Source organism: Lytechinus pictus, chromosome 14, assembly GCF_037042905.1.
Source record: "Lytechinus pictus isolate F3 Inbred chromosome 14, Lp3.0, whole genome shotgun sequence".
NCBI classification, from domain to species: Eukaryota; Metazoa; Echinodermata; class Echinoidea; order Temnopleuroida; family Toxopneustidae; genus Lytechinus; species Lytechinus pictus.
This window is the reverse complement of record NC_087258.1, coordinates 12245869-12269714: the sequence shown is the minus strand read 5'-3', so window position 1 is coordinate 12269714 and position 23846 is coordinate 12245869. Positions and strand designations below refer to the sequence as shown.

General features: G+C 36.7%; 1 protein-coding gene across 1 annotated transcript; it reads right to left on the bottom strand.

Annotated features, from left to right (window-relative positions):
• Positions 1-873: 873 nt before the first annotated feature.
• Positions 874-23430, bottom strand: LOC129276625 (protein brambleberry-like). The gene is made up of 12 exons (XM_054913016.2): positions 23041-23430; positions 19199-19327; positions 18641-18826; positions 17806-18028; positions 16694-16810; positions 15504-15683; positions 12849-13055; positions 10096-10195; positions 9308-9449; positions 8188-8312; positions 7097-7309; positions 874-4031 (listed from the first exon to the last, which is right to left on the bottom strand). The coding sequence occupies exons 1-12, from the start codon at positions 23296-23298 to the stop codon at positions 3878-3880; spliced, it is 2034 nt and encodes a 677-aa protein (XP_054768991.2). The 5' UTR covers positions 23299-23430; the 3' UTR covers positions 874-3877.
• Positions 23431-23846: the final 416 nt, after the last annotated feature.

The following is a 23846-nucleotide window of genomic DNA, read 5'->3' as shown; positions in this document are numbered from 1 at the left end:
AAAAATGTGAAAAGATTCGATTTTCACGAAAGGGGTCACGTCCAATGAAATATATTACGCGGAATTCAGGTTATTTCCTTTCTTTTAACCACACTCGCTTGTCTCGTGTTTTTTCTATCTCTGCTTTTATCTTTCTCCCTCCATCTTTCCTCCTTTTTCTCACCTCTACTCACAATCTTTCTTCGGATTTCCATATTTCACCACCGCTCTATCTTTCAAACACACCCACACACGTACCTTTCCTTCCTACATTTCCCCAAACATGCCAAACGACCATCTCATCATTTTACCTTCTCTTCCCTCTCCATCTCTTAGACTTCCTTACCAGGGCCCTGGGAACATTTTTCTATTATTACTGGGGGTGCTAATGTAAATTTGACAAGCAAGCAAGCAAGTAAGCAAGCAAAAAAAAGGGGGTGTCAATACAATATGAAGGTTATTCTGGTCCCGAGAAAATTTACAAGCAAAAAAAAAAGAAAAAAAAAAGTAACATTACAAAATATAGGTAATTTTGGCTACATTTCTCAATTTTTTAACACCTAACAGAATTCTAGGGGGTGCTGCCTAGGGAGAATGATATATGCAGCACCCCCCCCGCCCGCTTCCCAGGGCAGTAGCGTACCGTGAACCGCAGGAGACAAAGCACTGGGGGGGCACTGCATTGTCTGTGAACAATGCTTTGCCCCCCCAATGCTTTGTCTCCTCCGAGTCACGGTACGCTACTGTCCCAGGGCCATACTCTCTACCCATCTCCCCCATCCTCTCTGACTCACACCCCCCCTCTATTCCTCATAGTCACACACACACTCTCTTCACGTTGTCTCTTCTTTCTTGAATGCAACTTAATTACTGTATTTAAACCACTTTCAGTCATACAGTATATCAATTATATTTATTTCATCAATTTTCAATAAAATTTGCCAGTGATTACATTGCAAAATTTGAAATGGAAATTGTGTAAATGTTCTGCTGCATGCTATAATATTAACATCATAATTATTTCATTTGCTATAAATAAGCACCAACATATTATGAAGACTCTCCAAACAAAACATAATAAGAAATAATACATCAACACAAATATGACATAAATACAATTCAATTGGTAAATTGATTGTGAATAGAAATAAAGACATTCTGTGATTGGAAAATAATAAGGTGTAAAGTAAATGAATGAATAAATGACCCCCCCAAAAAGAGAGAAAATTTACAAACATCCGAATGAAATAGTTAATGAATTGAGTAAATCAGTTTGGTAAATACAAGTTAAGCATACATGTACCTGCCATTTTTAAAAATATATTTAGAAATTGTAAACCTTACTGTAATTGCGTAATCACTGATGTTGTTTTTCTCCCTGAAGCTCCTGTGGTTTATTGGAATTTGGAACAGTTTTGGAGGGGTTTTTGGAAGTCAATCTTAACTTTAGACAATGCAATTTTCCCTAATAAACTTTGCTGCGAACAAGATGTTGCACTCGCATAAAAAACATTGACTGTGTCTTAAGTTCTGGTAAAGATTCAATAAATGAACAGTTCTATGAAACACCACACACACACATGTAATAGAACTGGCACCATACAGCTGAATTAGAATTTGAATCTTCATATCATTGTGGAGAAAGCATGAGTTCCACTAAATTTCAATTTGGAAGAGAAATTCTCCACATGAATTTCTTTTCCTGCATCTTCACCATATGAGAAATACTGGTGAATACAAAAACACACATTAAGATGCCAGACACATGTTACCAAATATGAATTGTCATTAATTATAAAGTTGTACCAAGCCTATAATTGCACATTAAAAGAACAGCAAATGCTTAGGACCAATTCAGGATCATAATACTACACCAATTCTCCATTAGCAAGTAATGATGATACATATTGTCCTAGTAACTCCGATGCATAACATATAGCAACTATCCTAGAAGACATCAACGATTAATGAAATACCACAGACAGAGGATTTTCTACAAGGTCAACAAACTCAACACAATGCATAAGTAATCTTTATACAGTGGCACCCAAAACTTATTAATAAACAATCATTGGAGTGGCAAGCTGATTTTTTTACTCATATGGTGATAGAACCACTCTTTTTTTTAATTAATCTTTAATCTAAAATCACTTTTCTTAATACATGTCATATAATCATTTGAATAGTAAGGTACAGGAGTACTGATATCATTTGCAAGGCTGATGGAAGACGGCAATGCTCACACAATTTGTAGGATAAAGTTGATTAGTCACAACTAAAAGAGACGTTTGACTTTGGCAAATTTATTGATATATACCAGTGAACCAGCAGTCCATGTAAACTCACTCAAATTAAGGAGTATAATCAAGTAATTTGTTCAAACATGGTCACAAATTTTAAGCCAATTCAGTACTTTCATAAAAGGTATGAATTCAGAAAATAAATACATTCATAATTAATCATATTACCAAGATTTCAATTCAAAATGAAGAATACATGCAAGTACTGATAGATTCATTCACAATCATGACTGGAAGCAAGTACTACTTTCATTCTAATGATAGAATCTTGGCAGACGAAGTTAATACATTCATATGCAGCCAGGTAAATTCAGGATGATTAAGCAAAGTAAACAATTCGAATGGTAAATAATGTCATAGAGAAATGAGAAAAGGAATGGCAAAAATAATCTATTCAAATAAGCAAGGGAATTCCATGTTTTTTTATATATGAAGTAGTAAATAATTTTAGGTATGTCCTAGGAGAAGGGGTCAGACATAATGGAATTGCCAAGCAGGTATATCAAATTAAAGTAAACATTTCATTCTAGGAAAGCAATTTAAATCATAATATGCAAGTCTTATTACAATCTGTCCATCGATTTTCACATGAATTTCAACTTCAAAAAAAAAAAAAAAAGATTTGTGTCCAAAGATGCATTATGACTAGACAAAGACAAGAAAACACATTTTCTACTAACTTTTGAAGAACTTTGGTCTGTAGCTCTGTATAGCCAGGCAAAAAACAGTCTCTTGGCAGGTGAGTGTTTTTTCATGAAGCAGTTTGTAATTTATGAATGGTTTCATGTATGACTGGTGGTCATTTCCTATGGTAAATGATATACCCATAACATTATTGGTGTTGATTTAGCACCAGAGAGCTAAATCAACAGAGAGCTCCAAAGAGCTTTTGTTATTGCAATGTTACTTACGTACAGCATTATGAAACACCCACCAAACTGCATGCAAACACTTGATTTCATTGCTTGATATATGTTTACATTCAGATGTTGTTTGAAGGTTTGCATGGTGGCATGTACAATCGCTGATGTGGTTTACGGTGCACCATTTGGAGTATTATAGAAACAGTGGATAGAAGAAGAAAAAGAAGTGGATAGGCGAGAAAGTGGAAATTTGAGAGTAGAGTAATCTTTCTTGAATGTAGTCCTGAAGGACTGTAAACCAGAAGAGACTGATGAGTTGACAACAGCTTGAGTAGTAGGTTGACTGTCCGTCTTCACTCCTGAAGACGGACAGTCAACCTGCCCGAAACGTCGAGTCTCTCTACTGCTTCTACTCATCATCTCTACTCGCCGACTCAAGCCATCATCTCCTCATTCATCCTACTACTCAAGCTGTTGGCAACTCATCAATCTCTTCTGGTTTACAGTCCTTTTCAGGACTACATTCAAGAAAGATTACTCTACTCTCAAATTTCCACTTTCTCGCCTATCCATTTCTTTTCTTCTTCTATCCACTGTTTCTATAATACTCCACATGGTGTACCGTAAACCACATCAGCGATATGTTTACATTGTAATAAAGCATTGCTAAGCTATTATCACACAATAATCTAACAAGCCTCTATTGTTGGAAAACCTTGAAATGAGATGGTCCTCTCACTGTGTCTTAACTGGTGTGTTGGCAGCACTGCCATGAGATACTAGATGTCTATGGCAGTAGTTTTCTTGGCCAACGCATGGCAGCCGACAACCGATCCCTGCCTTGGTAAATGCCTTGCAAGCACGACGGTTTGGCGACAATGATCGTGAGCTGAGGAATAGAACAGAATGATCATGTTTTAGGATTTCCATAGACTGTCACCACTATGGGATTGCTTTGGAAAAGATTTCCATTTATTTCAATGCTATGTTAGGCAATGGGGATGGAGGGTGGGAGGGGTGGTAAAGAGTTATATGATCATCCATAAAGGCTTGTAAGCACTTGTATAACCATGGACCTCTTAGAGATGGACATTCAACGCAATCATTTCTTTGATCGAATGAGATCCGCCGCCTTGTCATTATGTGCATCTTAATGAGAACGTAGGTGTTTTGACAATAGCGAGTACCAAGGAGAATCTGATTATTTACAAAGGCACAGCTTTCCTGGTTTTGGTTTTGTTGGCTGATGTCCTGTGTAAGGCAGTGGCGTAACAGGCGGGGGGGGGGGGGGGCAGGGGGGGCAAGTTGCCCCCCCTGGCGGATTTCACCGGGAAAATAAAAGAAAAACGGGAAAAAGAAAAAAAAGGAGGGAGAAAGAAAGGGAAAGGGGAAGGAAAGGGGAAAAGGAAAGGAGGAAAAGGAAAGGGAAAAGAAAACGAAGAAAAAACAATTTTTATTAATGGAAAAGGAAGGAAAGCGGGAAAATGTACGAAAGAAGAACATTTGAGAAAGAACAAATCATTCCGAAATTGTGTAATGCAATAGCACGGTGGGAAATGAATTAAAAGATGACAAAATGGCAACCAATAGCGGGAAACGAAGGTAGAGAGGGTTAGTCAAAAGCTAAATTGGAAAAGAAAAGGGACAAGGAAAAAAAAATAATAACACGACCGGGCTGCCGATGATTGAAATTAAAGAGCGGGAAAAAAGATGGACTGCATACAACATTGTGCTATAAGCTTGCTAAATTTTATGCAAATAAGCTACCGGGGCTTTGCCCCAGACCCCACGCAGTAGGGGCTCTTCATTTATAACCTTCAAATGGCTCTATAACGCCCCCCGTTCAATCACAATCAATCACTGTCATACAGGCGCGGGGGGGGGGGGGGGGGGGGTCTTGGTTCCACACCCAAGAGAAAATGAAAGAAATTGTAGGAGACAACGTATAATGAAATGAATGGAAACAATGAAATGCGTTATTTGCTGAATATAATGGAAAAAGCTATCACATAATTAGAATTTAATTTCAATTGGTAATTTTTTTTCCAGCTCGCTTTGCATGCTGGCGACTTTCTTTTACTAATTTTCCCACATTGCTATGTTTTGCCCCCTCAAAATATTTGGTTCATTACGCAACTTGGTTGAATAAATGTGTTGTGTAAAAGCTATATTCTGTATATGACCGCGATTTGATTAAAATAGCGGCAATCTGCGAGGTTTAAATGGCTTTGATATCAAGAAGTTCCGGGAGCTCCGCCCGGACCCCAACCGCACAGCACTGCGTATGGAAGGGTTGGGCCATTGCCCCCAAAAGTTCTACAAACAAGAATAATAAAAAAAGAGGAAAGAAAAGCAAAGGAAAAGTGTAGGATATGATTTTATTTACTGAATATAATGTCAAAAAATAGCTCAAAGTTAGATTCTCATGAAAAGGTGATTTTTTTCTCGCTCGCTCGGGACTTATATAAAGCAGCTTTTTAGCACATGTGCTATACTGCTCCCCTGTTTTTTTTTCTTCTTTTTTTACTCTTCACGCTACTTCCACAAAGAATCCTGTTCACAGTGGCGTACAGACCACACAAAAGGAATCTAAAGAGAGAAGAGTGAAATATATTATTTTCTGGATATCATGTCAAAATCTATCACAAAATTTGATTTTTGTATTAAAAAGGTCAAAATTTTTGCTCGCTCGCTTCGCTCGCTCGCAACTGTTTTTAAAGATGAATTCTGCCCCATACGCAATATCTGGCCTTCTCAAAATAGTTGCCTCATTACACCATTACGCCTGTTTATACCATGATATGACCGGGAAATTTTTGGCTCTGGCCACCGACCCCTGTTACGCCGCTGGTGTAAGGAAATGCTTTTCAATCAAAATGATTTAGATTTAAAGCAGCGAAATTAAGAAGCAGATGATTTTGTGACATTAAGTATGTTATTCTTTGATCCGCACATTTCCGCGGGCACATAATGATCGCAATAACAGTAAGAGATAAACGCTCTCTACACGATATGAACCATGCATCTCTGGAATATTTGGAGGAAAATTGAAAAATGGGATTATAAATAATAGACAATCACAATATTGCCTCTATCTTAAAATTTGCATTCATTTCCCCAAATAAAATGCATGGAACGAAGATTGTCAAAGGTAAAAAAGAACTGCACATCGATTTTCCAGGATTTAAGTGATTTATTATCTTCTGCAATATCAATGTCTAATCACGAACTGCTTCTTTAACTCATGGCCTAATTGACGGCGGAACACGGCAGGATCAAGTAGACAAATATGAAGAGAATGTTATTCAGAGCACAATGACAGTCACATGACTATTCGATGAGTGTCCATCTCTAATAGGTCGATGGTATAACCACGAATGGACTACTTAACTGATTGTTAATGGGTTTGTCACACATTTTTAAATGCGAACCTACAATTCTAAAAAAAACTAGATGGGATTTTATTTGCATTTAAGTCAGGTGCATGATATATTATGAGAAGGCTGTAATACAAATGGGGCTTAGAAGAGCAGAAATTGCAACATTGTCCATTGTTATCATCATCAGCAGCAGCATCACATCACCACCATCATCATTATCACAATCATCCTTATCACCATCATCATTACCACCATCATCTTCATTATCATCATCACAATCATCATTATCACCATCATCACCACCACCATCATTATCAGCATCATCATCATCGCCATCATCATCATTATCATCATCATCATCCTCTTCCTCCTCATATCATCATATTTATCTTATTAAATCATCATCACCATCACCATCCTCTTCCTCCTCATATCATCATATTTATCTTATTAAATCATCCTCATCCTCACCATCATTATCAATCATCACCATCACCATTAGAGTACTGGTCAGGTCACCAAAGATACTATTATTGATCTTATCACCGCCACCACCACCACCACCACCACTTACCTTGAAGGGGTGCCCTCCTTACGCTTCCTTGACTGCAGTCCTGGGGTAGCTGCCTTCACCTGTTCTAGAGCCTTTCCGAGGTGCCTCTTGGCTGCACTGCTGGTCAGCGTACCAAAGTCCTTCGGGTTTCCAGATGAAGACATTTCATTAGGCATGGGGGTTGGCTCTGGGGTTGTGTCGGTAGTCACACTGATATTGGTTACAGTCAATGTCCTGTGTGACATACAGACAGAAAGACATACTTACTGATGAGGTGACAGACAGATTCAAATGGACTATGTAATATATGATTTGCAGATGGTCTCTAACAACGACTCACATTTACAGCTAGAAGGAGATCCATGTAACTTTTTTCTTTCACTGGAATAGGGTGATTGGCAGATAGCTTACTGATATACAATCACAAAATTTGGAAGATTAGTGTTTGAAGGGCTTTGATAATATTAATAAATAAAAAGACATTAAAACATTGCAGAGAGAGAAGTATAGAAGCAGGATGGCTACTTCTTGCTTCAAGTCCTATGCTAAACTGCCTGATCTTGGCAGGGCCCAATATATTATTTGACTCTTCTCTTGTCCGTCTCCTCACTAGGTTCTTGATTTTCATTTATGAAACATAAATATTCAAATCAACTTGAGGGTAACAATGACAAAGTAATATATTCATGGAAAATGGCCAATACCAATTGCAATATGAATATTCATGATTTAGTCAACCAGGGTGGATTAGGGTAGTTAACATAACTGAAGAGGGGAGCATAGAGATGAGGAATTCTTTTAGGAATGGAGGATAGATGAGGGTAACAAAAAGACAAGGATAACAAAGATAGATGAAGGTAACAAAGGCAAGAAGGCTGATGGAGACTGGTAGCAAAGAAAAGAGGAATGTAAATTGTAACAGAGGGTTATTTTGAGAGAGCAATGTTCTTTAAAAGTGAAACGGGTTAACAGTTATGTGCATTCAAGCTTAAAAAGCAATGACGCAAATTAAAGGATCAGCAACCCTGATCCTGATCACTGAATATGAAGATTGTATGAACTAACATCAATGTACAAAACAGTTCACAACAAAAATGAGTAGAGTGTAATACCTGTTTGTTGTTTGGTTGATCGTATCTTCTTCCTGGTCACTGCTGAACGCATCCAAATCATCATCTTCATCATTGTCTAATCCATCAGCAGTGTAATCGGAAGTGGATTGATGCCTTGTGCTTCCCTAATAGTGAGATCAAGAGAAAAAAATATCATATTAGGTGGAATATAGCTAATTGTAAGTGGAATATAGCAATTTTAGGTAGATTATAATTGAAGAGGAACACAGCAAATTTTTTGGAGGAATATCGCCAATTGAGAGAATTTTTAGATGGAATATAGATTTTACAAGTACTGGAATACAGCAAATTTCTGGTGTAATATAGCCATTGTACAACATTTTCAGATGGAACATAACTATTGTTCAAAATTTTCAAATGGAATATAGCTAATTGTAAGTGGAATATAGCCAGTTTAGGTAGATTATAATTGAAGAGGAACACAGCAAATTTTTTTGGGAATATCGCCAATGGAGATAATTTTTAGATGGAATATAGATATTACAAGTACTGGAATACAGCAAATTTCTGGTGTAATATAGCCATTGTACAACATTTTCAGATGGAATATAACTATTGTACAAACTTTTCAAATGGAATATAGATATCAAAAGTGGAATATAGCAATTTTTGGGGGGAATATAGGCATTCCAGGAAAAGTATAATTTTGGTGGAATATAGCCATAAATTGACCCAAAAAATTCAGATGGAATATAGATATTAAAGATGGAATGTAGCAATTTTCCAAATTTCAGATAGAATATACTGTAGATATATGAATTGGAATACAAACAGCCATTTCAGATGGAATATAGCCTTTCTATTTCTGGGTAAAATATAACAATAGCTAATTCTAGATGACGTATTGTCAATTAAGATGAAATCTAGCCATTTTAGGTTGAATATCTCATTCGAGGTAAAACATACCTAATTTAGGTGGAACATAGCTAATCTTAGGTAGAATATATCTACCGGTATTTTTATTTTGAATGGTGCAAGTTTTGGTAGAATTTAGCTTAAGTAAAAGTGAACAAATAGTCATGCAGAACCATTATGTGCTGAACCAGTTTGGTGGGAACCAGTTCAGGAATACCAGTGTGAATGGGGTCTTATAACTTACCAGTAGGCTTGTGATATCTCTAGAGGATTCGGCTGTCAGAATACTTGCATATCCTGTTGAATGAAGCCTCTTGTTGCTTGATAAACCAGAATCAGAGTCGCTGAAGCTATGGGGTTCATACGTCAAATCTCGTGTTGGGGATCTTACAAATAACAAAGATGAATCATATTTTGATAATTAAAGGTCAAAATCTATGAAACCTGACGGGGATCTTGCAAATATCTGAAGGCAAACTGAATTACATCCAAATAGTTAAAGGTAACATAGCGTAATAGCTCAGTCGGAAGAGCGGGGGTTTCGGAATCCAGTGACCCGGGTTCGACTCCCACTTTGTGCATAAGTGCTCTTTGGTAAGGCATAAATCCTCATTACCAGGTCCCTCAGAGAGGACATTAAGCCATCAGTCCTCTGGTTGCTTGCTTACAAGCATTCATACTTTCTAAGCAATCGGGTAAAAAAAATCATAATTACATGATACGTGGGCCTAGTCTAAAAGCATATTTTGCAAAAGTAGGATTGTGACCTCAGTGGATTTTAATGAGCCTAGGACAATCCTTTACAAAGCATAGCTAGCGTTTAGAAAAGAGCTAGAACATAATTATTCAAATACAAAAGTATTCAACAAGCGAAAATCGGGCATTAACTTACAATACACTTGGATTTCTTGAAGATATAATTTCTTATAAGAATAGATAATGATTATAGTAGTCATACTTATTAGCTTTTCAACTTTGCATTCTTCATCAAACTTCAATCCTTTCCAACCCACAGAGGAATAAAAGACTTACCCATTGATGCGTGATATATCCGGTAGGTATAGAGTACGAGGGCTCAACGGAGCAAGCCCTCTATGTTTCCATGCAGAGAGCCATAGCGCGAACCAATTGGCTGAGATGAGATATCAAATCAAAATATCATCCCAAAGCACACAGCAACAATGTATATCATATCAAGAGTTATATTTAATATTACATTACATTATTTGTTTTATATGTGAACTGCATAAAACAAGTTACAGACACAAGTTACATGTATAAGAAACAAAACTGCAAAACATAAAACATTAAAGGTCAAGTCCATCCCAGAAAAATGTTCATTTGAATAAATAGAGAAAAATCAAACTATCATAACGCTGGAAATTTCATCAAAATCGGATGTAAAATAAGAAAGTTATGACATTTTAAAGTTTCAATTATTTTGCACAAAAGAGTGATAGGCACAACTCAGTGACATACAAATGAGACAGACGATGATGTCCCTCACTCACTATTTCTTTTGTTTTTTATTGTTTGAATTATATAATATTTCATTTTTTACAGATTTGACGATAATGACCAACTTGATTGAACCATATAGTATTGAACAATGCTAATTCCACATGTTCAGGGAGGAATTAATCGTTGTTTCACTTGACAATGAGGAGAAAATTAGAATATTTCATATAATAAAATACAAAAGAAATAGTGAGTGGATGACGTCATAGTCTCCTCATTTGCATACCGACCAGGATGTGCATGTAACTGTTTCGTGAAATTAAACGAAACTTTGAAATATCATAACTCTCTGATTTTACATCCCATTTTGATGAAATTTTCAGTGTTCTGCTTGTTAGATTTTTCTCTTTTTATTCAAATCAACTTTCTGTTGGGGTGGACTTGTCCTTTAAGAATGAAGACCTTGTGGGAGGCCTAGAAAGATATCTGGGAGTGTTTCATCAACATTTTTTGTCCAGATCTGACAACTTTCCTTGATTTTGATTGGCTGAGAAGCACTGTTACTATGGAAACTGTCGTATGAAATGGTCCCCTGGGGCGGTATTCTGAAAACCGTGTTAGCACAAAAACGGTGTTAGCTAACACGATTGGTATTCTGAAAATCGTGTTAGCAAGAAAAACACGTGGCCCAAGTGGTAACACCACGCAGGTCATGAAATACGCAGTGCGCAACGCGCAACCCCCATACGCGGTGTTAGGGAGGAAGATAACACGAAATTTGGTATTCTGAAAAAGGTGTTAGCTAAAATTTTGTTTAAAGATAACACGAAAATTTAACACTGAGTTAAGGAGAGGTTAAGTTGGGGATGACGATTGCTGCACTTTTTCTAGCAGACGCAAACGTCAAAAATAACATATACGGGCATATAGCTATCGTCTGGCAGACTTTACTCTAATTTTCTTTGATTTTTCCAGCTTAAGTATTTTCCATCTACCTTTCTCTCTATACTAACAATGATAAAAGTTTAACAATTTCTTTGAAATTTCCTGTGATAATACACTTATTAATTCAAATTATTATCATGCTCTTGAGTTATTTATTTGGTTACTTTTTGCCATAATATAAAAAAGACAAAAGGAGAGGAAGAAAATTAAAAAAGTCCAAAACAGCACAAACAGAAAATAATGGAATGGAATTAGCGATTGGGGAACTCTTCTATATATTCACAGTTTGTTTTTACCCTTTTCAATCGTTATATAATTCCAATGATTACAATATTCATCTATCCCGCCAGTCAATTTATATGCTTCGGATGTGGGGAAGGGGGGGGGGGGGGTCGGGCAAAGGGGGGGGGGGGCCGGGGCTGATCGCTAGACGCATCAAATTTTAATAAAGAAAAAAATACAACTTTGTATGTTTGATATTTCTATGTCAGGTTTAATTTGTCTTAAAGTGCTTTTCATGCTTTTCAAAATTTGCATTGCATATTCATTTTTCCAAGTTCTCAAAATTATTGGGGGCATGTATAAATTATGCTTGCCCCCATATTTTAGGGGGGATCGTCCCCTGCCCGCTCCACAATCGATCAAGGCCTCTGTCTCCTGTCATAATTTCGTATCCATGCTGTCTTAAATAATCCATATTTGTCACATTCACCCCTCCCCACGTATCTTTCTAGCTCTAACTTTTATTTAGATGTACTGTTGCGCTTACAAAATGATGTCACAATGCAGGCATCGTGTCACCGAGCGCGCACTCCCCTTTTCCCTAAAAATTTTGCACGATTTGTTTCTTTAACAGCGCATTTGATTGGATTAAATAAATGCAGAGTGGGAGGAGCAAAAGATAACACGCAGATAACACGGTTTTCAGAATACCGATTTGGGGGTATGTTAGGGGCGTGTTAAATCAGAGAGATAACACGATATTTAACACCAAAGTTAACACGATTTTCAGAATACCGCCCCAGGTATCATTAATATAAATCCCACTTACACATTAGCCAGAACAGTCATTGTGGAAATGAAAGTTCCAAACTCCTACAGAGGGCAAATAGACTTCAAATGATGGTTGATAATGATGAGTGTTAGACATTTTCTTTGGATAGAAAATACATATTTCTACTCTTTTGCATGGGACGGAAATGTTTAGTGTAATTGTAATTATAGATGTAGAGAAACAATCTCTTCAAAACTAAGTTAACTGTAACCTTGGTATTTTGTTGACCTTTAAGAAAACAGTGCAATCCCCCGCCCCAAGGAAAATCCCGATAAGTGAGCAACTCTGCAAAAATTCAAGGAAAAAGTGATATACATTTTGTACTCACCTGCAACAACTGATGTAATGAAAAAGGAGAGAGATGGAAAATCTAGACTGGTACCCTGCCTGATCTCAGCTGCAGCATTGAGTGGTACGACCAGCAGGAGCACAAAGCGTGAGAAGGTTGGTGTGTTGAGAAAGGAGCACAGTACAGCAGCAAAGAAGAAATAACATGTGTGTAGGACACAGGTGACAAGCAGGGACATGTTCTCACCTGTATATCATTTTAAGAAAGGCAAGCCAGATATGACTTTAAAGGGGAATGAAACTATTGGAACAAGTTAGCTTTTGTGAAAGCAGAAAAATCAAAGAATAATATCAACAAAAGTTTGAGTAAAATAGGACTAGCAGTAGAAGAGTTATGAGCATTTGAATGTCGAGATCACTAATGCTATGGAGATCCTCCCATTGGCAATGCGACCAAGATCTATGATGTCACTGATAAACAACTCTCCCCTTTTGGACACTGAAAATATACCCCAAAACATATATTTTTTGCTCATTCTTATCATATGACAAACGATTCATCAATGATATAATGTTGTGAAACCTCTGTACTTGTCCTCTCATAAAGAGAACAACTCACCTTGTGATAGACTCTATAAAAATGAGAATATAAGTGAAATAAGTACTAAAGTAATGAGGGAGTTGTACGTGTGTGACATCACAGATCTTGGTCGCATTGCCAATGGGAGGATCTACATGGCATTAGTGATCTCAATATTCAAATGCTCATAACTTTCTTATTATTCATTCAATCTTCCTCAAACTTTCAACAATATGTTTCTTTGATTTTTCTCTTTGATATGGATTCAGCTGGTTTCAAGGGTTTCATTCTCCTTTAACATAATTCAAACTTCCCCCGCCTTTAACACTTATATTTGATCCTCCCAGCAAGCCAATAACATTCTATTTTCAAGAGTGTTAGATATGCTGAGTAACAAAAAGGATGCTTGAGTCTACAGGCTTGTTCACATATGACTGCAAATATGTTGGAGAGTACACTGGTTAAAGATCAAGAGTTGCAACTCAGATTCTTTACCATATCTGTCAGTGTTTACCTTTTCCATTGTAATGGTTTGGTAAGCCCGCTATTTACTTGTTTATACATACCTGTCCAAGTTAGAAGTTTAGTAACCCATCCTAGTTATTGGTTTATACACACCTGTCCATGTTAGGAGTTTAGTAACCCTTCCTAGTTGTTGGTTTATACACACCTGTTCATGTAAGTGTATGTTAAAAGTTTAGTAACCCATCCTAGTTATTGGTTGATAAAACCTGTCCATGTTAGTAGTTTAGTAACCCATCCTTAGTTACTGGTCTTTACATAATTGTCCACGTCAGGAGTTTAGTAACCCATCCTAGTTAATGGTTCACACACACCTGTCCATGTTAGAAGTTAAGTAACCCATTGGTTCACACACCTGTCCAAGTTAGAAGTTTAGTAACCCATCCTAGTTATTGGCTTATACACACCTGTCCATGTAAGAAGTTTAGTAACCCATCCTAGTTATTGGTTTATACACACCTGTCCATGTTAATAGTTTAGTAACCCATCCTAGTTGTTGGTTTATACACACCTTTCCATGTTAATAGTTTAGTAACCCATCCTAGTTATTGGCTTATACACATGTGCCCATGTAAAGGAGTTTATTAAACCATCCTAGTTATTGGTTTATAAACACACCTGTCCATGTTAGAAGTTTAGTTACCCATTGGTTTACACAACTGTTCAATTTAGAAGTTTTGTAACCCATCCTAGTTGTTGGTTGTTACACACCTTTCCATGTTAATAGTTTAGTAACCCATCCTAGTTATTGGCTTATACACATGTGCCCATGTAAAGGAGTTTATTAAACCGTCCTAGTTATTGGTTTATAAACACACCTGTCCATGTTAGAAGTTTAGTTACCCATTGGTTTACACAACTGTTCAAGTTAGAAGTTTAGTAACCCATCCTAGTTGTTGGTTTATACACACCTTTCCATGTTAATAGTTTAGTAACCCATCCTAGTTATTGGCTTATACACATGTGCCCATGTAAAGGAGTTTATTAAACCGTCCTAGTTATTGGTTTATAAACACACCTGTCCATGTTAGAAGTTTAGTTACCCATTGGTTTACACACCTGTCCAAGTTAGAAGTGTTGTAACCCATCCTAGTTATTGGTTTATACACACCTGTCCATGTTAGGAGTTTTGTAACCCATCCTAGTTATTGGTTTATACACACCTGTCCAAGTTAGAAGTTTTGTAACCCATCCTAGTTATTAGTTTATACACACCTGTAACCCATACTAGTTATTGGTTTATACACACCTGTCCAAGTTAGAAGTTTTGTAACCCATACTAGTTATTGGTTTATACACACCTGTAACCCATACTAGTTATTGGTTTATACACACCTGTCCAAGTTAGAAGTTTTGTAACCCATCCTAGTTATTGGTTTATGCACACCTGTAACCCATCCTAGTTATTGGTTTATACACACCTGTCCAAGTTAGAAGTTTTGTAACCCATACTAGTTATTGGTTTATACACACCTGTAACCCATACTAGTTATTGGTTTATACACACCTGTCCAAGTTAGAAGTGTTGTAACCAATCCTAGTTATTGGTTTATACACACCTGTAACCCATACTAGTTATTGGTTTATACACACCTGTCCAAGTTAGAAGTGTTGTAACCCAACCTAGTTGTTGGTTAATCTCATCCTGCATCTCTTCCATCACATGTAGTAGATACTGAATGGTATTATTCATCTTCTGCAGGTTGTCCATTGTCTGCTGGTAATGATGAGCCGTCTCCTCCTGATAGATGTGCATGTACTCCATGTTATGATCTGGTGTGTAATTGAAGTAATAGATGCACAATTTTACAAAACTTTTTTCGAAAATGGGCATGCAGTTGTGCTCAAAAGTTAGGGAACCCCTTCACACAATGCACTCCTTCATGCCGAGTGTTGAATGTAAACAACACTACAATCAATGTTCGGCAAGCCCAGAGAAACAGACTTTATTGAATGTAATATTTTATCAACTGACTTGACAATTAAAAATCTAAAACATGGCAGAACTTGAACGATTTTAAATATGTTCATTTTTTTGGTGGGATTCACAAATTTTTTAGCACAACTGAATACTCCATATAATGATATATGCCCTGTAACATGAAGCTTTAGTGATTGATCATGGGGCTATTTTTAATAATAAATAATTAATGCAAACAATCAAAGAAATTAATCGCTAAGCTTTGTTTCGCGGGGCCCGGTAACCCTTGTGTACAAACATACAAATTATAAAGTCTCTTCTTAATAGACGTAAATATGTTATGATCTTGTGTATGTATATAAATCAAAAACATCTTGCTGTGTCATCAAATCAAGAAGCCTTGTCAAAAATTCCCTTGAAAATGTGTATAAGCTTAAGAGCTTTAATTTCAAAACTGGGAGCTATTTAAACAGAAATATAGTTTTGGCTACAGCAATGGTGCAAAACATGTGTCTGACAGTAAAGAAATCTTTTCTTTGCTCTCACAAGGAACAGAAAAATTACAACTGATTTTGTTGATGGTGAGTGACCTCAATAGTTATGAATACACAGGCCAAGTTCATACTGAAATACATTTTTTTTAACATAAAGCCTAGGACAATCAGTGCTCTGACCAATTTCTACAAACAATTAAGATTCCAGTCTTCAACATGAGGCAAACAATGTGAAGTATTTTGTCACCATGTTTCTGAAATGACATTGCACTAATGCACTTACCAAGTTTATTCCAAAAATCCTTGGCTAGGAGACTAGAACTGGACAGATCTTTTTGACCATGTTTCTTAAATGACATTGCACTTACCAAGTTTGTTCCAAACATCCTTGGCTAGGAGACTAAGACTGGATAGATCTTCTAAGACTTCCTGGTGTTTATTGGCTTGGTGGATGTCCTGTTCTAGTAACTGATGAGTGGCTTCATCTAATAACCAAAAAATATCAAAAGACAGAGGGGCAACCCAATAATTGCAATGATATCAATAATATGGTGGTGATTACTATACCTGAATTCTAAAGGCCACAGCACATCTTACGATTGGTCTAAGACCTGATTTTGGAATAAAACGTAGTAAAATTTAGGGTTGAAACTTGGAACATCTTCAATTCAATTCAATTTATTGGTTAACCATCAAATACAAAACCAGTACAAAGAAATTGACAGCGAAATTTTATGTATAAAATTCAAATTCATTGTGCAAATACTTATTTTCAAATCTTTGACTTTGCTACTATCTTTTAGAATAAAGCAAATTAAATATCTAGTCATACGATTGGCTATGATTTAAAACAACTATGGAATTTACTCCAAAACAAAGGCTTGTAATCATAAAGCATTGTTGTATTAGTATTATTAGACGCTTTTCAATCACATCTTCAGAAAATAAGGAAAATAGGATTTGTTCTTAATTTAGATCATGGACCAGTCATAAGGTGTGTGGAGGCCTGAAGAAAGCATGAGCAACCAGAGGACTGGAGGCTGAAAGACCTCTCTGAGGGACCTGGAAATGAATACAAATGCCTCATAAAATGGCACTAGAGCGCCAACTGGGTATTTGGGAGTTTTCACTCAGCGATGAATGGAGAGTTCAAGAACAGAGAGAGCATATTGCCGAATGCACTTCATGAGAAAGAACAACAAGTCTTTGTTAAAAATTGGTGAATCAAAACAGCACTTTTGTCCTCGTCTCTGAACAAATTACATAGATGTATATATGCAAGTTTGTCAGCTGTGAAACTTCAGACAAAACTGCTGTTCAGATTCACCAATTTTTGACAATGACCTCACAGCTGTTCTTTGTCATATGACGGGCATTTTCAGTACTGTGTTTTTTAACCCTCTGTACATTGCGGAGTGAAATCTCCCTATTGACTGGGTTCTGACAGGAAATGATTTGAGGGAGGGGGAAGAAGACATACCTAATTGCTTCTTGATGTTATTAGTCATAGCAGCTAGTTCTTGATGCCCCGCTGCAATTAGAGCCTTTTCTCTTGTAAGGTCCCGCATGTTACTCTCAACGGACAAACGCAGTCTGGACTGTGAGTTACCAATCACCTCCTGGGTCTTGACCAGCTTCTCTTGACCCTCAGAGATGGTGTGGAAGGTATCCGTTGCCATGGCATTCAGGTCCTCTTGACCAGTCTAAGGGAATGTCAAACAAAAAGACCGGTAAGGGTATGTTCCGACTATGTAGGTTTAGGATATGAGATTTGAGAATGAGCGATTCAGGATCATATACATGTATATACTGAAACATATATTCTAGTATCCAGGGGTGGAACAATCTAGCCGGATTAGGCAGAAAACTTTTGATGGGACCACCATTGTGTACAATCAATACGTCCCATGAAATGGTGCTGCATTAAATATTGAGGACTCAAGCAGTCTAAAGATTTAAAACTTGGACACAATTGAGGATAAGAATAACTCATGTCTATGAAAATTCCTTTCAAGTAAATCAAGAAAGACAAAATAATTTTTGTGTATGTCCAACTCCAAAGAGAATTTCGGTCAACTTTTCATTCATTTTGGGAACTTCTCGGTGAAATTCAAGAATAAAATTTGTTCAAGTATAAAAGAAACAATTTTCCTATGATTAACTCATTTTGGCCAAGAGGACTTGGGTCATCTCCATATATACTCAATTATTCATATGACTAATGTTACTACAGAATCTTTATTACTTGTTTTACTACTTTGAATTTTTCTTTCATAGGACTGGAGAGATATAGAAATACTGGTTCTTGGAAATACCTTGAGGTCTTGCATAAGATGTAGCTGTCCCTCAGCACTCATTGCTAACTGATTCACAGCTAACCGAGTCTGTCTCTGAAACTGTTGCTGCCTCACAGAATAGCAGACAGACCTTGCTCTGTTGCTCACGATGTGATAGGCATTCCATGTGTTAGGGTCCATACTCTTAGTGCACTCAGCAACTGTCTATTAAAATAAGCAATACCAATGTAGATACTACATCACTAAAAGACACTATTTACTTATATTGTACCTGACTATTTTGTAGTTCTTTCTTTATGGGGGGGGGGGGGCTATCTTTAGTAAAAAGTATTGATATTACCCTCTTGTTACTTTCCATTAATTACTCAAAAAGTTTGCTCACTTTCTCATGCCTGTAAAACACAGTTCTTTTTGCTGGGAACAAATCAGAATAGCTCTAACAGAATTGGATCACTATTTCCACAATAGTTGCCAAACAGAGAACAGTAAGTAAACAGAAAATGGTAATTGCAAAGAGTGGGGAATATGCCAACTGTGTTTCTTGGGTGTAATTTCTAGGGTGTATGTATCATTTACCATCTCCTTTGTGCATTTATAGGTAGGACGTCCCTCTGCTGCAGATTGACAGTTGAGTAGCTGCACCCCAAGCTTAGCAAGCTCCTCCTCTGACATCTCATTACAAGAACCTTTCAGTTCATAAATCACCTGTATCAGGATTTAAACAAAAGAAAGTCATACCTAAATTCACTAAAAGTTTATATAATCAGAAAAATGATGGCATTCACTTAGCCTTGCAAGCTCAGCACTTCGCATATTGTGTGTGATGGATATTTTTGGATGACTTTGAAAACTTGTACAAATCTCCTTCACTTGACAGGTCTATCTTCTCTTGACAGGTCTATCTTCTTCTTCTGTGTAGTCCGCTTCCTTCAATCTTTTATTTTAAAGAGCAATTTTTTTTTCAGACAAAATAAATGCTAATTATTTTATTTTTCTAAATTTAAGTTACAACTGAAAAAATATGAAAATTAACATGCAAGAGCAGGATTTGAACCTGTGCCAATGCATGTGCAGCAAAGAGCTTTGACCTGTCGCTTTGACCACTAGACCACAGAAAATAAAGTGTCCTAAATAAAGGCATTATCAAAAGTTCCACCATAAAAGTACCTCTGCATTGCACTTTGCTCTATATTTTTTTTATCCTACATTGTAGGTATACACTGTACATGTACAGCCTGGACCAAAAAGCTTCAGTCTAGAGCTGTAAATTGGTTGCTCCGCTAGCTAAACTATGTTGGCTCCACTCGATCACAATAAGGATGATAGTAAAATGTTAGAAATGTTCATATTAAAATTCCCAGAATGACACTTGTTACAGGATAGCTGGGTATATTTGCTAAAGCAGTAGGTTTTATCCAAATCATTTTTCTTCTAAGTAAGAAAAGTAAATCAGCGCGCCGACGGTCCCAGACCAGTTAAAAATTGCTATTGGGCCAGTAACTTTCAGAAATAGCCAGATTTACTGGTCCGACATGACCAGTAAAAAATATATCAAACTGATACAAATGATATTTGTATCTCTTTTGTAAATCATATAAATGGAAAAAGGCTCTGACATCTTAAAAAATGGCTCTCACAAATTATTTTTTGTGTACTGTTTGTTTTTGTGATTGTTTTTTTTTTTTGGGGGGGGGGGGCAATAAAAGCAAAAGAAAGCAAAATAATCTAAATTCTTCTTTTTATGTTTTTCGTTATTTTTTGCGGGGACCTGTAAATTTTAGGTTCGGACCAGTAAATTTTAGGTTCGGACCAGTAAAAAATGGAAAAAATTGGTATCTACTGGTCCGACATGGACAGGTTGGACGAGTAAAAAAAAAAAGGTTCGTGTGGAGCCCTGGCCTAAGTAAATTGTAAATTAATATCAAATGTAGAAGAAACAAAATCTCATTTTTCATGCTCATCGTTCATGAAATGATATTTAAACTAAAGAAGGTTGATCTGGATCTCACAAGCTCTGCTTCTATGGATATGGGGTCCCAAACCTATATCTGTCATGTATTCTAATTTTTTGTTAAGTCTCTTGTTTTGATTGGTTTAAATAAACTTGAACTATCTAAAAGACTAAAAAGATCCATAAAGATCTAGACAAGTCTAGATACATATTAGACTTATATACGGTACCGTATATAGAGAGACATCAAATTACAGACACGATAACAGGGTCATTTTCTGACTTCACATATTCACATAGGCCTACTCACCAGCCTCCACTTATTGTTCAGTGTTTGACTCCCCAAAACGCAGTCACTCATGCACTCATTACGACGTCTAAGTCAGATCTAGAGACTAGATTCTTAAAGGTCTAGATTTTTTTCTGCTCATTATTGTTTTAGGCCAGGGTGTCTGAAGCCACACTGAAAATTGTCAGCATAAAACATGCTGAATTCCGGGGGGAAATGGCACATTTTTCCACTCATTCAATGAACAAGGTTATGATATAACCTTGTTATCTGTTTATATCTCCATGTTTGGCAAAATAAGGGTGGCAATGTTTGACTTATTTTCTCTTTTTCTTTGGGACAAATGCTTGATTTTTTTACACTGACAGTTTCCATTACACCTATTCATCATACAACTTGGCTCTTAAGTAAATTTGATTCTTTGAATTATTTTTTACTTAATTAAAAATAGAGATTGAAAAATGAAAATTTTCTTGCCATATTACTGTTCACCAAATGAATAGAGGGCGTACACAAAAATATCATTGTCCTTCCTGTAGATTCCCCACAAGCAGGATGGTTGCAGTGAACTAGTGATTTTTTCAGGAAATTCAGCCTGCCAGAAAAATTTGATCTGAATTGATATTTTACTATAAATGTTTGGGATGCCGCAGGGGCGGAAATCTCTCCCAAAAGGTAGGGGGGACAAGGGGCTGGAAAATTTGACAAGCAAAAGAAAAGAAAAGGTTATCATCCAAAAATCAAGGTAATCTTTTCCTAAGATACATGTTTTATTTCGATTTTGAATGATGAATTTCTTACCATCATAAAAGACCAGAAATAGTAGGGGGACATTTGATATATTGTGTCCCCCCTGGCCCTACTATTTTGAGTAGGGGGACACGTCACCCCTGTCCCCCCTGGGATTTCCGCCCATGGGATGCCGGATGTATGGAAAGAGCATATTTAACTTTCAAGGGCTTCTTTTTTACACTAAGTCTACGGACAGCAGGCATGGCAGCTGAAAGTGAAACTATTAAATTTTTAAAGAGATGATGAATTTTCATTACATTCTTCTTTTTTGCAGCCATTTCTTTGCTTTTATCATAACAATTTTAAATTTTACATTTAAGGTTATTTCTCTGCAAATCCACTAAGAAAATGTGATATAACTTATAAGATAAATAAAAAAATTCTCCAATCATAACGAGGCTCCAGTCATTCAGAAACCCTAAAATAATTTACTAAGTAATCATGCTAATGATTAGACCAAAAGCTTCAGTCTCTGTATTTTGGTTGTTCCGCTGAACTACGTTGGCTCCACTCACCATACATAGACTGAAGGGGATGGGGCCCCGTACCTACAGCCAACGTATAGTGAACTAGCGTTTTATAGATCGCGATTTAAAACTGTTTTTTAAGCAAAATTGAAAGTTTCATGGTTTCCATTATCAGGTAAATATAAATAACTTAAGTAATTGCATACCTTGGGCCGGAGTTATTGAAAAAAATCCTCTGGATGATTGAGAAATCTGTCATCTAAGAGAGACATTTTCACCTGACCTGACGGTTTTTCTTGCAAGTTGCCATCTTGAATGACGTCATTATCGTATTAACTTAATGTCTCGAATCGATATATCGCGATTATAACTAGTACTAGTACTAGTATAACTAGTATCGTTTATCTTCGGTTTCGTTCGCATATGGAGCAGATCGTATAATATCGAAAGCAATATCGATATCACATTCGTGATTGTTGACGTTCGTTTGTAAATATTTTATAGTTTGGCTGCCATTTTGACCATTTTTATCGTGTTCAACCCAATTAAACATTGGTAAAGTATATTTTTCATGCCTTTTTCATCTATATCGTTTAAAGTATTTAAATGTTAAAACATGAAGTTTTAAAAGTTTGTTGTTTATACATCCTTAGATTGTAAATTCGATGTGTAAAATTACATCAAACTTTGGACTGTGAATTGACAAAAGGGAGGGAATGAGAACACATGCGAGCCCACACGTACACCCTACCGTCGGTAAATGGGGATTACAGTAAAATGTCAGAAATTGTTGAATAAATCCCCAGAAACGACGGTTATTCCTGTCTAGCTAATGATAATCCCTAGCCTAGACCCATGTCAGATTTTTAAAGTTCCTATTAATGTGAGGCTGTGATAAAAATAATATTTAACTACTTACAGTGTGATGACAAACATCTAGCTCAGACAGCCCAGCCATGAGTTGACTTCCCGTCATCAAAAACTTTTCGTCCGCCGATTTCATTTCGAACGGGACGGGCCTAACAGCTGCCCCAGTGGTCTCGGGCGATATCGGCTCCTCGTTCCTCTCCGAACTTCCTCCAAAAATCCACGAAAGGAATGCTCCCGATCCGCTCACGAGGAACAGCATTATAAACCCTGAATATATAACGAATGTGTTCATATTTCCTGTGATCATCAGTCGATCAAGGTTTTAAGTTGTAGATGTCTTAGTAATTTTAAGAAAAGAAAACAAGTCAAAGATTGGTGTTGAAACAGATTCAATTCAAGCGCCCGCTGTTTATCCTATTTCGTGTCATGTGTCAGGTTTGTCTCAAGTGCGCTGATTGGATAGACACGAACGGTGTTTTCTCAAAGCGCTTTTTATTGGCCAACTTTTAATTAGATGCACAGGTATTTAACTTCTGGATGGACGTGCCTCAACATGTTTTCGCATGGCATCGTTGGAGTTTGGACTGTTCATTCCATGTCCCTATATTTTATCTCTATAGTCTATACCATAGCTCCATGTCTATACTATTTAGTTTTTATCGTTCAACTATGTTTGTATTGTCACATGTAAATAAAAAAGCCATAAACATTAAAGGATGATATATATATATATATAGGCCTATAGAGGGGACATAGAAAAAAAGGGAGTGAGAGGGGGGGGGGGGGGGAGAGGAAGGAAGAAAACAAAAGAAAGTGATAATGGCCCGTATTCTGAAGTCGGGTTTAACTTAAACT